This window comes from Taurulus bubalis (assembly GCF_910589615.1).
Source record: "Taurulus bubalis genome assembly, chromosome: 14".
In the NCBI taxonomy this organism is placed as follows: Eukaryota; Metazoa; Chordata; class Actinopteri; order Perciformes; family Cottidae; genus Taurulus; species Taurulus bubalis.
Genome location: NC_136602.1, coordinates 4,398,625 through 4,412,794, shown reverse-complemented (window position 1 = coordinate 4,412,794; position 14,170 = coordinate 4,398,625). Strand labels below are relative to the sequence as shown.

At 40.7% G+C, this 14,170-nt stretch overlaps 1 protein-coding gene across 1 annotated transcript in view; it reads left to right on the top strand.

Moving 5' to 3' along the window:
* nrg3a (neuregulin 3a) overlaps positions 1-14,170 on the top strand; it is a gene marked incomplete at both ends in the record, with an annotated part of 318,428 nt that overhangs the window by 283,494 nt on the left and 20,764 nt on the right. The window contains one exon of the mRNA XM_079229705.1: positions 6,532-6,555. Within this exon, the coding sequence (XP_079085831.1) occupies positions 6,532-6,555 (24 nt within the window). The remainder of the gene's footprint in view (positions 1-6,531; positions 6,556-14,170) is intronic.

Here is a 14,170-nt window from a genome sequence, read left to right as displayed (position 1 = left end):
CGAAGCACGGCGACTAAACGAATACCCCGAGGCGAGACATAATCAGCAGTCGAGACTGACATTTTCCTTATCGATGGACGCGACATTAATCAGGAGAAGTATCGGTAAGTCCCGGAGACACCGGCCTCGATTCGTCAATTAAAATGACAATCGATCGACTGCGGTCCAGCCAGACGGCGTCGGCGCTTTCATCAGCGTCTGCATTCATCAGAAGATGATTAGTGAGTCTGAAAAGGGTTCATTTTCCCGTTTTCTCTCTATTCACGAGCCGTCACGGCTTTCTTTCACTCACTTGTCATGTCTTGCTCTGAGTTCATCTCATACGATTACGTTTTAAATATTTATTTCCAACAAAGCAGCCGCGGCCTCAACCGCGGCCGCGACCTTTACAAAGAGAAGAAGAGACACGCGGCTGGGGGTGAGAGCCACACACGCGTGTTTCAGTCAGGAATAAAAGATCACAGGGCTCTCAAGTGTCACGAATTGAGCGTGACTGTCACTCATTTTGGTCTTAAGTCCCGCCCTCCCGCCACAGATCGTATTTCTCACACTGAAAAAAAACCTCTAGGCTATTTAATGTGCCGCAGAGTGCAAACATGACCTGGTCACGCTGCCCTCACCATGGAGGAATCAAGCACGTCTCCCCCGAATCCCCTGGAGTTCTGAAGTGAGGTGCCACTCATCAGCCAATCAAAAAAAAGAAATGGGCTACACGAATAGCCAATCAGAAAAACGTATCTGTTGTATCACTCTTACCTGTCTTAAAAACTTGAGAGCCCTGAGATCATGTTGGCGTGGATTTTTCTCTTTTATTCTTTTCTTTTGCGTAGGAGTAGTTCATGTCCGTACCTCAAGGTTAGAAATAAAATAACTTTAATGTCAGGATTTCATTAAATTAACCAGGTTTGATAACTTTGATGAATCCAGACTTTAAAGGTATGTGATGCATTCATGGTATGCCACTAGTTTTTATAACTATACACTCAAATGTCTGCAAACCAGCCAGTGGAGGTCAGCTGACTCGTCTTGCCTGATATTAGACAGAACCGTCAACTCCGTTTCCAACACACACACACACACACACACACACACACACACACACACACATCCAGCCAATCCCCATCACCATGTGTGGGTCCACAGGGAGGGGAAGTATACGACGACACGCTACAGACTCCCTGCCACCCACATCTGCCTCCTCCTCAGGCTGCAGACTCAAACACACACACAAACACACACACACACACACACACACAGAGTATGGGGTATCTACATTCATGTAAAACGCCACATTGGATTGCTTAGTTCCTCCATCTGATTTCCCGTGTGGTTCCGTCATTCATTTGCCAAGAAGATTGCAAATAAGAATTAGAAGTTCCAGAGACATTTTAATGGGCGTTACAGTTCTTTTACGTCAGGTTCGATGTCCACAAACAGCGGTTTTAACAGCACTGGACTGGAATACATTGTATACATGATTATACTCCATTGTATCAACAGATTAAGCCATTGTGAAACATAATCTTTAATAGCTATACAAGTATTGGGAAGGCTTTGGTTGTATTGTAGAAACCAAATCAGCAGTGTAGCCTGAATGCTTGTCCTGAATTAAAATGAACTTTTATTGTATCCTTCCTATGACCTATAATGATCTAATAGAATACAACGCATAAAATGCACAACCCAACATTATTTAAAGTAGGTCAAATTAGCTCCACCTCCAGCAATATTTAAAAAAAATCTATTTAAATGTAAATGCATTTAACTATAAAGCAAAGAATCCCTGTATGTGAGAATGTCCTTCACATATTTCGAGAAACATTCATCCAATCTACTTCACACTTGGTGGGTGTATTGCTGAGGATCCAAGGGCGTGCAGTGTTGAATTCTGTGCAACACATTCAATAAGAAAATAAACTTTGAATAAAACTTTGAAAAGTTCTCTGTGCAGCAGTAGGGGGCGGGGCTTCAGGGCCAGCGTGTCGTCCAGAGTGGGCCTTTACAGGAGCCGGCTCATTGGCTGCAGTTCACTCGCCTGGAGTCAACGAGCGATGAGCGGTTCTGGACACCGCTGCAACCGACCCGTTTATAAAAGTGCGAATGGCCGCTGCGCTTGTCAATAATAATAATACCTAAAATGAATTTACAAAACCTTCTTGTTCCCTTCAGTTTGAGCGTATCAGATATAGTCTCTGCATCGTTCCAGCTTGATTGCAGCTACTTTACTTTGTCACGTTGTTCACACAAAGGGAACAATTGAAATGCTTTTATAGTGATTGCACAATAATCAAATGGAAATATTCTTATACAAATTTCCTGAAAATTCAGACATGTGATGGATGATGTATTTAGCATCTTCAGAAACATAAAAATCTCCTCAAGCATTTCAGAATAAAGTTCTGTGGGTTAGGCATTATAATGCAGGAATTAATATTATTATTATTATAGTATTTGGGTATTTCTACGCAGTATTGTACATAAGTAAAGGGTCTGAATCAAGTGAAACCCTCTTAGTGTATATATTTTTGTATACACTCAGAATTGAGCCCAGGTTATCAGAGGCTCATGCTAATGTCTTTCACCTCAACATTATTACTTCCCTTTGTCATTTATAAGCCACAAATCTAGTTTCCTCATTGTGTGGGTCTCTTTAGTAAACATTTTGTGATGGCAACGAAAATATCCTTTTTTTTTTTGTGAAAATGTATCTCCCAATTTTGGAAAGTTTCCAGCCTGTTTTGGGGATTCCGACGCGACATCTCCAGTGGTATCTTTCCGCCAACCTAATGATTCAAAGGCCATCAGTTTCCACAGAGCATATTAAACATATGACACTTGGTGGACTCTTCCATCTAAAGTGGTTTACAGGAGCAGCAGTGCATACATCTTGAGTAAGGGCGGCCCCAATGGGAGCTGAAGCTCATATCCTGACAGTACTGGTGCTGATATATGTTCTACCCAGCAAGCTACACAGAAAATGAAATCCCTAACCTTGGCAGCTTTAGTGCTGGGCTCTACTCATTGAGCTCCATGGGAAATTGAGTTTCTAACCCTTGCAGTATAGCAGCACTTATAGCTCTACCCAGAGGGCTGGAAAACTGCAGAATTTCAAAGGGCCGATAACACTGTCATCTTCCGTTAGCTCCGTGGAGGTCAACGGGGTCAGCCTACATGTGCATATACATGTGCAAATACATCCATCCATATATATATATATGCACGTGTGTTGTTTTATGAACACTATACACATCACACATTTAAAAAGAGAACTCCGGGTCAACAAGAAAATTTTGTTTTGCGGAAGAATTTTTCTTTACATGAAACCACACCATCTTGACCATATCCATAACAATCAAAAGGCAACTGTATCTAATATTTTAAGTTTAAAAGGTGCAACATGTACGATATGGCCAGAAATGTTAAAATATTAATGGGATGTGAAGAGGTAGCAGTGTCAAAGTTAAGACTGCTAACCACTTAGCCCATCCCGTCTTGTAATACCACTAATACCACTGTAATACCACTAAAACCACTGTAATAACACTAATACCACTGTAATACCACTAATACACTGTACCACCACTGTAATAACACTAATACGACTATAATACCACTGTAATACCACTGTAATAACACTAATACCACTACAATACCACTGTAATAACACTAATACCACTTTAATACCACTGTAATACCACTGTAATAACACTAATACCACTACAATACCACTGTAATAACACTAATACCACTTTAATACCACTGTAATACCACTGTAATAACACTAATACCACTGCAATACCACTGTAATACCACTGTAATAACACTAATACCACTGCAATACCACTAATACCACTGTAATAATACTATTACCACTGTAATACCACTAATACACTGTAATACCACTGTGATAATGCTAATAACACTATAATACCACTGTAATAACACTAATACCACTACAATACCACTGTAATAACACTAATATCACTGTAATACCACTGTAATACCACTGTAATAACACTAGTACCACTTTAATACCACTGTAATACCACTGTAATAACACTAATACACTGTAATACCACTGTAATAACGCTAATACCACTATAATACCACTGTAATAACACTAATACCACTACAATACCACTGTAATAACACTAATACCACTACAATACCACTGTAATAACACTAATACCACTGCAATACCACTGCAATACCACTGTAATAACACTAATACCACTGCAATACCACTGCAATACCACTGTAATAACACTAATACCACTGCAATACCACTAATACCACTGTAATACCACTGCAATACCACTAATACCACTGTAATATCACTAGCTCGAGAGGCGATAGTGAGTCTCTGTAGCAGTTCGCCCTCACGAGAGGACGAAGCTCCCCTGAGGTCACGCTGAATGGTACAGGGTCTGTGTATTGTGTATTTACTTATTGGATTAACACCAAAGTGGTAGAAACAAGAAAACTACTCAAAAAACACTTCTTTTTTGGAAACAAACAATTACAGAGGGAAGGTTTTCTTTTCTTTTCTAGAATAAAACAAAGCTGTCCTTGTTTAGTCTTCACTTTAGTCTGCTGTTATTATTATTATTATTATTATTATTATTATTATTATAATTATTATTATAATTATTATGTACATATCAAATAAAAGGCATGGCATTCCTCTCCATAAAAATAAGTACGACTTTCTTGTGAATTTCTCTTTCTCAGATTTTTATTCATTGTGGTAGTTTTTAGTCTTCTGGTTTGTTTCGTGCGATGTTAGATTCATTTTTTTGAGAGGAATGTTATGATTTACAACCATTTCAATAAAGCTGTTCAGTCTTCATGTTGATGTCCCACGTTGTTTTAAATATGAAGTTTTGAGGACTTTTCTTTGAAGGCTCTAATCAATTTGTCGATGACAAATATTTGTAAAAAAAAAATGAATTTTTTCCCAGAAGGTTTCACTTGAGACTAGCATTTATCTTGTCCATCGTCTCCTGGCGCACAACACAGGTGTGTTTTGAAGGAAGGAATCAGGAAGGCAGGGGAGCGAGGTCTCTGGGTCATTGGTAAAGTGAAAAATGATCCGCTTACATCCAAGCTAACATTGCCAGATAAGATTGGGGGCAGATTGGACAGAGCTTTTCGCATTAGAAAGACCAGCTCACCCACTCTAAGATGTAGGGCAGGGCCACTCAGGAGATAAAGTCACTGTCAGTGCTGGAAAAGCCAGTGGTGACACCACAGACATCAGCACTTCCTCTAGATTATTTTCTTACAGTCAGTGAGAGTTATATTTCCAGTCCTTTAGGGCCAAGGCCAGCGTCTGTGATCCAAGTCACTATAGAAACGGTTGTATCTAAAAAACTGCAGCTCTTCCGATTAAATTGCTTTTATTCTTTCTTTCTTTCTCTTTTTATTAAAAGCCAGATGCAGATTTTTAGTCGTGAAACAATGATGACAAATTTACCCCCCATTCAGAAGTGTAGTCACAAAATAATAAATGTAGAAATCACAAATGGTGAAAGGTAATAAAACAATGTTTAACCTGGAAGGTTTTCATTTTTGCATTTATGAAATTGCACATCATTGCACTACAACGGTGACATTTGCATACGTTAGATGTTTCTTTCAACAGCAGAAACCTAGCAACTACTCTCTACTACTTTAAATGCCTGGCTGCGAAATTGCTACAAACATATAATTGTGGTTTAAGTGTCAAAATGCGAGCTGCTTATGAGGCCAAAATGACCTCTGACCTCTTGTTTCCCGTTATATGTTTTACACAGCAGAATGCACACGAGCTTTGTGTGTGTGTACTCTGATACTTCTATCTTTGTGAGGACCAACTTGTGTTTTAGGCTTTGCCTTGTTTTAGATGAGCAAAACATGAAGTCACGTTGCATTGTGGGTAGGATATGCCCCAGGTTTTGACAAAAAAGAAAAAGGTGTTGAATAGAAAAGAAGCTCTGGTTTTGATACTTTCCATATTTCACTTTTTTCAGTATTTATTAAGAATGTATCACTTCAAATATCCGCTTTGATTCAACAGGACTTTGTGTGACAAACAGGGACCGGGCAACATGAACAAACAAAATCCCCAAAATGTCATCAGGCTTTGATTCCAATGTTGCCAAAACTTGATTTGCACATTACTTTTTTTTTAATCTCTTTTGTGAACCGTCTCCTTTTCTCTGAAAGCGAAGCTGCGTGTTCAGGTTTAGGGTATGGGAATGCAATATTATTACTGAAGGTCCTCACAAATACAGTGAAACCAGCACACGTGTGTGTGTGTGTGTGTGTGTGTACATGTATATGTGTCATTTCTTGTAACATTACTAGCATGTGCCTTCTGACTCCATGTGACGGCAAATAAAAGACGGATACAGCAGCTTACATGAAAGAACAACAAGCCAGTGATGATCTGGCTATACGCTGTGACACAATGCTAACGCACACTATTCTTAATAATAACTTCCTTTTCTCTCTCTCTCTCTCCCTCCCTCCTCCCGCCTGGAACAACAGATCATTTGGGCATCGAGTTTATGGGTAAGGAAGCTTTTCTTGTCTCGCATCTGCATGAGTCACCACTGTAAACACCACAGGGCTTCATATTGGATAAACAGTGCGCCGCGTGATTGCTTACATACAGCACATGCATCGTTCACGACGTGCCCCATCACACATGGCATCATTATATCATTTGACGTGGAAACAACAACAGAGCCGCGTACGTACGTACGGTCGCACATTCACCACCTCGTGCTCGGCAGTCGGGGAACTATTTCCCACCGTCTTCACCTCTCTCCGTGCACATATGTAATTATATGTCATTTTTTTCTGCACCGACGCGATCTTAATGCTTTCTCTCTCTCTCGCGCTCTCCTTCACTTTCTTTCCCCTCACAATTGCTTGTGAAGTGTCCCTCCAGAATTCCAATGTGCTGCAGTCTCCTTGGAAACAGCGAGAACAGAGAGGCGGGCGGGGTACAGTGAGGGAGTCTTTATGTTGTTGGCTCTGTTGCTGAATGCACTCATTAGTGAGCGCATGTGTGTGTGTGTGTACATGCATGGCACATGTTCAAAAGTGTGTTTCTGAAGTCCTTAGTTTGAGATTCTTCCAGTGATTGTGTGTTGGGTGTCGTGCGTGCTTCCCGTGCACGCGGCGGCGAGGACGCTAGCAGCTTCCTCCTCGTCGCTGCCAAGCTCCCCGTCTCCTGCAGGTTCTGTGTCGGGCATCACAGCCGAGGAGAGCTAGTTAACGACGCGGAGGCTGGTTGTTAACTAGAGCCCCCTCGCGCTCGGAGGAATTTTGGCCTTTTTCCACTCGGACAGTTTGGGAAAAGAAAAAGGGATTATCTGTGAAAATGGCCGCCTGCTGGTTCGACGTAACTGCTTCTGAGGAAACGTTTTTTTTGTTTTATTCACAGGACCAAGCAGTGACGTTGCTTCTTCTTTCTGTTCTGCATTTGCAGTGATGCAAACAAAAGCTTCTTTTTTTTTTTTTCAGGAAACTTGCTGAGACTATGCAAACTTGGCAGTGAAAGATGATCTTTTCCACAGAGCTATCTCTTTTCCCATTTTATATTCAGTGAGAGGTTTTATGCCTCTCCAACATTGTTCAGGCTGCCACATTTTCTTAGCTAACATCTCTCCTCCTGCCAATGTCTTCCCCGGGATTGTGTTAAGATAGATAAGCACCTCCCACACTCAACCCTGGCTCGTCAGCGTCTGTGGCTTTGGAAAGCTGAGAGAAAATAATAATATATGGCTTACATATCAATCCACTCAAACAATATACAATGCAATTAAGTAAATGGAAACTGTACCAACAAAATAAGGATTATTTGGAGAAAAGACAATTTTCTGTTTGTAGCGACTGATGCTGGGTTGGACCCTTGACTTCCACAGTTTTACATTATTTCAGTCAGACACTAATATCAAGGATTTAACCATTTACAATGAACGGTTGTACAGTCAGATTTGGCTCCGATTAGATCAAGCTCGGCTCGCGGAGGGAGCTCTAAAAAAAAAAAAATCAAAGCTGCAACAAGGATTTCTGCTGGGAGGACAAATCCTCCTTTTAATAAACACATCAGTAGGCAGAAATAAAGTCCACCCTCTCCGCCTGTACGAAGATTAGTCAGATGGTAGCCAATCAACTGATAAATGAGCAACTGATGGTTAAGCGTCGCGAAAGCTGTTGCTGGTGTTCTGCCTAAAAACCAATGTAGTGCTCCATTTGTTTTGTAAATTGAGCTTTTATAGGATAATTCCGAACCCAATTTATTTCTTTTAATAGTTCTGGTCACACTCTTTGGTAGTTCTGTAATAACGTAAATTGTTGATTTGGAAAACAGGCATCATTGCTGAAAAATGTAAGAAATCTATCTTTCCGAAGCTCGTAATGTTCACATTTTTTGGAAATATTTCACTTCAGTGATGCGTTCATTAATACGAGCATAGTTAAAGATGTTGTACTGGACACAATTACATATATGGTATAATTCAGCAATCGAAAATTGACATGTGTTGCTGGCTTTTGGAGGAAAACACACAAAAAAAGATGAACTTTCCGTATATCATATTAACCTACGTTGACTTACAGCCTCATAGAAGCAGACTTCATGGCATATACATTGTATTTCAGTAGACACAGCGATACCAAGACATGCTGTCTGTGCACAAACTATTTTAATTTTGGGTTTAAACAAAATGCTCAGCCTAATCCCATGGGAGTTGTTTCCCACAGACAACCCGATGCATGATTCATAGAGACTCCTACAGAGTCAGTCGCTGAGGCTAAAATTAGAAAAGCGTCTGAAGGTTAAGATCTCTCCACCAAGGCCATCACCACCCACACACGGCTTAATAAAACACAGCTCATACTCAAGAACTCTTGGATCCTGCCTTCTTCGTAACACATCTTTTATATAGCTTGGCAAGAAAGGGGGGAGAACATTTCACTGTATGTAGTCAGTCAGTCATGTGGCCATCAATATTTCCTTTCCATCAGAGATCACTGAGCTCTGACTGCGAGATGTTCCACCTGGCTGTAAATCAATGTCAGAGCAAAGTGTTTCAGGGGCGGAGAGGATTTTAAGTCGTGTTGATTTTCAATTTCTACCCGGAGAGCGGAAGGTGTGTTTGTGCCGGATGGAGGCAGTTTGGAGGCAAACTAGGGCAAAGATAAATGGAGCTACAGTTGGTGGACACGTAAGACTTATATATATATATATATATATATATATATATATATATATACCTTGGACAGCTGTGATAGGAGTTGGCACTCATGTCATTCAGTTGTCTTTTACGTGTGAGTCGAGGCAGATAAAGTTTCCATTTTCACTCTGCTCAACTTTTATTGTCTCTCCCAAAGTATGATGCTGCAGATACATTGCCAAGGACAATGTGCCAGTTTTCACTTATGAAATGCATAATATTGTCTTTTCAAAATACTTAGTTTTGAATGTGTACTTGGTTAGATTTAAGAAACATAAGTTATTAGTTCAGGAAAAGTTCATGGGTTGGGTTAAAATAAGTATGTTCGTTACGTGGGGCTAGCACTGTGGTGTAGTGGCTAGCACTGTCGCCTCACATATATATATATATATATATATATATATATATATATATATATATATATATATATATATATATATATATATATAAAAGTGTGTATATAGATATATGTGCCCTGTGATAGACTAGCCAATGTCAGCTGGGATCGGCTCCAGTGACCCTAAAAGGGATTTGCGGTTCGGATAATGGAAATGTGACGTTAGCTAAGAACGTACGTTTTGTAACAAAACTACGGTGAAATAAGTCGCCTGGATGAATGTTTGTGTTTGTTGGCGTTCCCATCCAGATGCTAAGCGGTGCCTCGGCGTGTCGGTATCAGACGAGCGTCTGTATGCGAGTTGAGGAGTGAGAACGAGTTGACTTTGACAACTTAGGGACTGAAACACATCGTGACTGCAAAATATTAGGCCCGCTCAAAGTCAAAGACGAGAAAGGGAGATGAGTAACAGGAGGGGAGAAATAAATCACTCTGGTGTGTTCCCAGAGATCACTTTTCAATCAAATAGCATCTCAATTTCTTTCTTTTTTTTTTTTTTCTGAGATTTTCTGTGAATGAGTTTTGAATTCCTGGGAGGTGCAGTTTTGTTCTTTTCAAATGCGGCTGCTGCCAGAAGCATAAAATGCAGTCTGTTTGTGCAGAGTAACAAGTGTATGAAGTAGAATCACTTGTCTAGGGAATTTAAAACAAACTAAAGAAGAATTTCTGTTAGTTTTACAGTTTTCTGGGGGTAAAAATCAGATTGATAAACTTTGCTTTGGAAGTCATTGCCATAGATTTTTAAAGGAATTGCCGCGACTCCAATTGTTAAATTGTTAAAAATCTGATGTGTAACACAGATATAGAACACACAATGGGACATAACAAGGCAATTTGTCTAAATTAGAATATTACGTATCGGATGATGTCGTTTGCGCAGTCCAGTGGCCTCGATGGCAAAGGTTTGATACCCCTTGTGTTTCAAGAAGAGAGAATGTGGAAGAAGAAGACAAGTAATGTTCTATCAAAAACACAAAAAAGCCCCAGTCACTTAAATACAGCCACTCTGGTAATAGGTGAATAAAGCCATCCGAGTAATAAAGGAAAGCACCGTGACCAGCATGCTTACTGCAGCACGGCAGACCTGCATAAATACAGGTTTTCGCCACCATCAGCGCTCCGCTCACGTGAGAAGTCTAACACCCTGTGAGGTAATCGCTGGAGACTTCCCGCCTCTCCGTCTGCGTCCTCCGATCCCCTCCTCTCCTCCCCGGTTATGTCATCCTCCTGTTTCATCCGTCCCCGCCGATCCCTGCTGCTCTGAGCGCTGATATACCGTCCAGAGACCCGAGGAATGCTTAATATTGTTCAATAAATAACACAAAATAAGAAAGTACCACTGCGTTGTGTGACTGTAAATCATTACAACCGTAAACTTTCTACGTCCCTGGAGGTAAATATATGACGGTGATGCCAGGCCGGAACATTTTTCTCTTTTTTTTGTCCGCCGGCGGGATGTTCTCATCCCGCATTCGTCGCTATAACCGCGATAAATGATGCGCAGTAATTTGTAGATATCTCATGAAATCAATGCAGTAATAATAAACTAGGAAGTATACATAAAAAACGCAACAGAAACTTGATTCCTTTGTAACTTGATTCCTTATAGTTATTTTAACCAAAACCTGAACCTAAACAAGTAGTTTTGTTGCGTTAACCGGTGAAGACGGAAGTTTATTTCGAAAAAACTGTACGGATGAAACAAGGAAAACATGAACATAAGATGTCAGGGAGCTCTGCAAAGGCTACAGGTTACTAATTAAACATTTGATTCATGTATCATGTAATTATCAGTTCCTAATCTTGTGGAAGTGAGCTCTACCACTTCATTATAACTATTTGATTTGACGTTGAGGATCTTTGATCCGTCTGGAGGCGCCACATTTTAGCAGAACACGAAATCTTATCGATCTGAACTCTCGTCCGCGATTATCGGTTTTAACCATCAATATCTTATATATGCCTCTGATTTGTTTGTGTAGCATTCACACAAAAGGCTTCAGTCCTTTCCCATCATTCATCCAACTTCTGCCCCCATGAACCAACCTTGAACCAAATCCAATGCGCTGCCACTAAACATTACGTTTTACTGCCCTCAAACTCCAGGCCGCAGTTTAATTCATAATTGTACAAATGCAACACAATTTAATAAACCATAACCTAATATCTGCAACAGACATTTGCACGTCGGAGCCTGGCAGCAGTCCGACTCGTCCATGTGTCCAAAACATTAGATATAAATCCTGGAATGACTCACAAACATGACCCTGCCAAAAAAATTAAAGGGAAAAACGTGACGTATGCTCATATTGTTTTTGAGTTGGTTGATGCATGTTTTCCTGATGGGACGATGTTAAGAGCGAGAGCCTCAGCTTCAGGGTCAACGGCACAAATGTTGAAAAGCTGATGATGATGGAAAAAGCCAAGTGCATTGTTGTTGTTGTCGTCCCCCGTTTGTGTTTATGTGTCATGGAGCCCACCGTGCCGACTTAAGCCCTTCCACCAGGGCTCAGAGGCAGAACGCCGCTTAAGCCAGACTTCAGTCCCCTTTGTTTATGTCCATGTGTGCGTATCTGTGTCCGTGCTGTCGCCATCTATTTCTCTGCAAAGCCCCTTTTAAAAGAAAAACACTAACATGTGGCTTTTGTCCTCAGCGGGGAACGCTTTTGATCGGCGTTCATTCCCGAGGACAAAAGACTCCGCTGTAGTCACGGGGTGTTTATCGGCTCCGGCTCTTGACAGGCGGGGATGCAAACATGACACCCGGGAGGACGCGCTCATTTATGCATCTGTTCCAGTGCGAAGTGAATAAATAATAAATAAAATGTACTTTTGGACAAATTTAATAACGTACAAAACAGTAGATTATATATATATTTTTTTTTTAACCTGTTGAGCCCTAGGGTCCCCAAATCGGGGGACCCTTTTATATCAGGAAAATCAAGAAAAAATCATGGTATAAATCCCTCCCCCCCAAAAAAAAAACATGTGGCAAAAATAAAAGAGTCTATCGCCTATTTCAGCGTGATTTCCTGTGGTTAAAACACTCGCACATAGCTGATGATTCCTCTAACTATAGTGCAGAAAACATACATATTTTAGTGCTATTCAGACATGCAAAAAGTTTAGTATCTTGGTTTCTCTCAGAGATCTCTATTAACATCCCAATACAGTTATATCTTCAGTAGAAAAGAGTTTCTACAACTACGAAACCAGTGAGGTCCGTAGTTCTCCTCAGTAACCTTGATATTGTTTTACAGTTCTTTGACCAAACAACATTTAAATTCACCCCCACTAAGTTGCTGTGGCGGCAGAAATCCAGTAGACACAGATGTTTATAATAGCTGAGCAAATAAAAATAAATCAAAAAACATCCGAGATGTTTTTTGACCTGACCCTTTAACACAGTCTGTAGCGCTCTTGTCAGAAAGAGATTTCCTTTGCTTATCAGTGATACATGGATTAAGGACAGGCCCATGTTGGATAAGCGCTTCAGCAAGTACTGTTTTTTTTATTATATGTCTGGGTATTCTATCAAGCAATACGAGTCATATATATCACACTGTAAACGCTGTAATCTTTATTAGCAAGCCTAGTCTACTTCCTAGTCGACTGCTCCATCACTTATTGATCTCTCTCTCTCTTTCAAGCCAGCTCACCTGTCTAGAAACATGGCAGCTGTAAACACATTCTCAATGCATAGGATCACGAATACGTCTAAAAAGGTCAGCCCGACACCTCCAGCAAGCCGCCGCTGCCGCCGCCGCCTTTAGTGTGGAATATTTATGGCATTCTTCCGCCACGTTGCTGTAAATAAGTGACTTGCCCGAGCAGAACTGGAGGTTTGAAGAGGAAGGAGGTGGAAGACGTGACCCCCAGATGGAACGCGGACACGCTTTCCCTCTCTCATGATTTATTCACAGCGAGTAAAGTGTGTTTGTGCATACAGTAGGCGCGCCCAAACAAGGACGTGGGAGGGAAGGCCGAGGCGCTGCTTGACCTCGGTCAACGTGTTTATGATTGGCGTCACGCCGCGCGCATATAAAACGCGAAAGGTGACGAGCTGAACTTCTCAACCGGTTCCGTGTGGACGCGAGCTGACGCACACGTTTCGTGCGTCTGCACATGCAGATCAGCTTTGCAGGCGAAGCATCCCAAATTGGAAATTCGATTCTGGTGTTGCTTTTTTTCACCTCTCGTGTGTGTGTGTGTGTGTGTCTTCACCCGTCTTCCGTCACTTCAGTAACCGTGAAAAACTTTTTAAATAAAAATTGCACTTAAAAACACGTGGATGTGAACACTTTCAGTAATACTTTTGATGATGCACGTGTCTATAACGCATCATAAACGTACGTAAATGTGTTATAATCTGCTTAAAGCACTGTATAATTATAAGCACTCGTAAATATCCATTATTTTATCATTTATATGACTTATAAGATCAAATATTTCATAAAGCAAACAATGACTCATAACCAGCATGTAATGTATTGTCTGACTTTACCTCAACTGAAAGCATTCGATGATAGAACAATCCCATTAT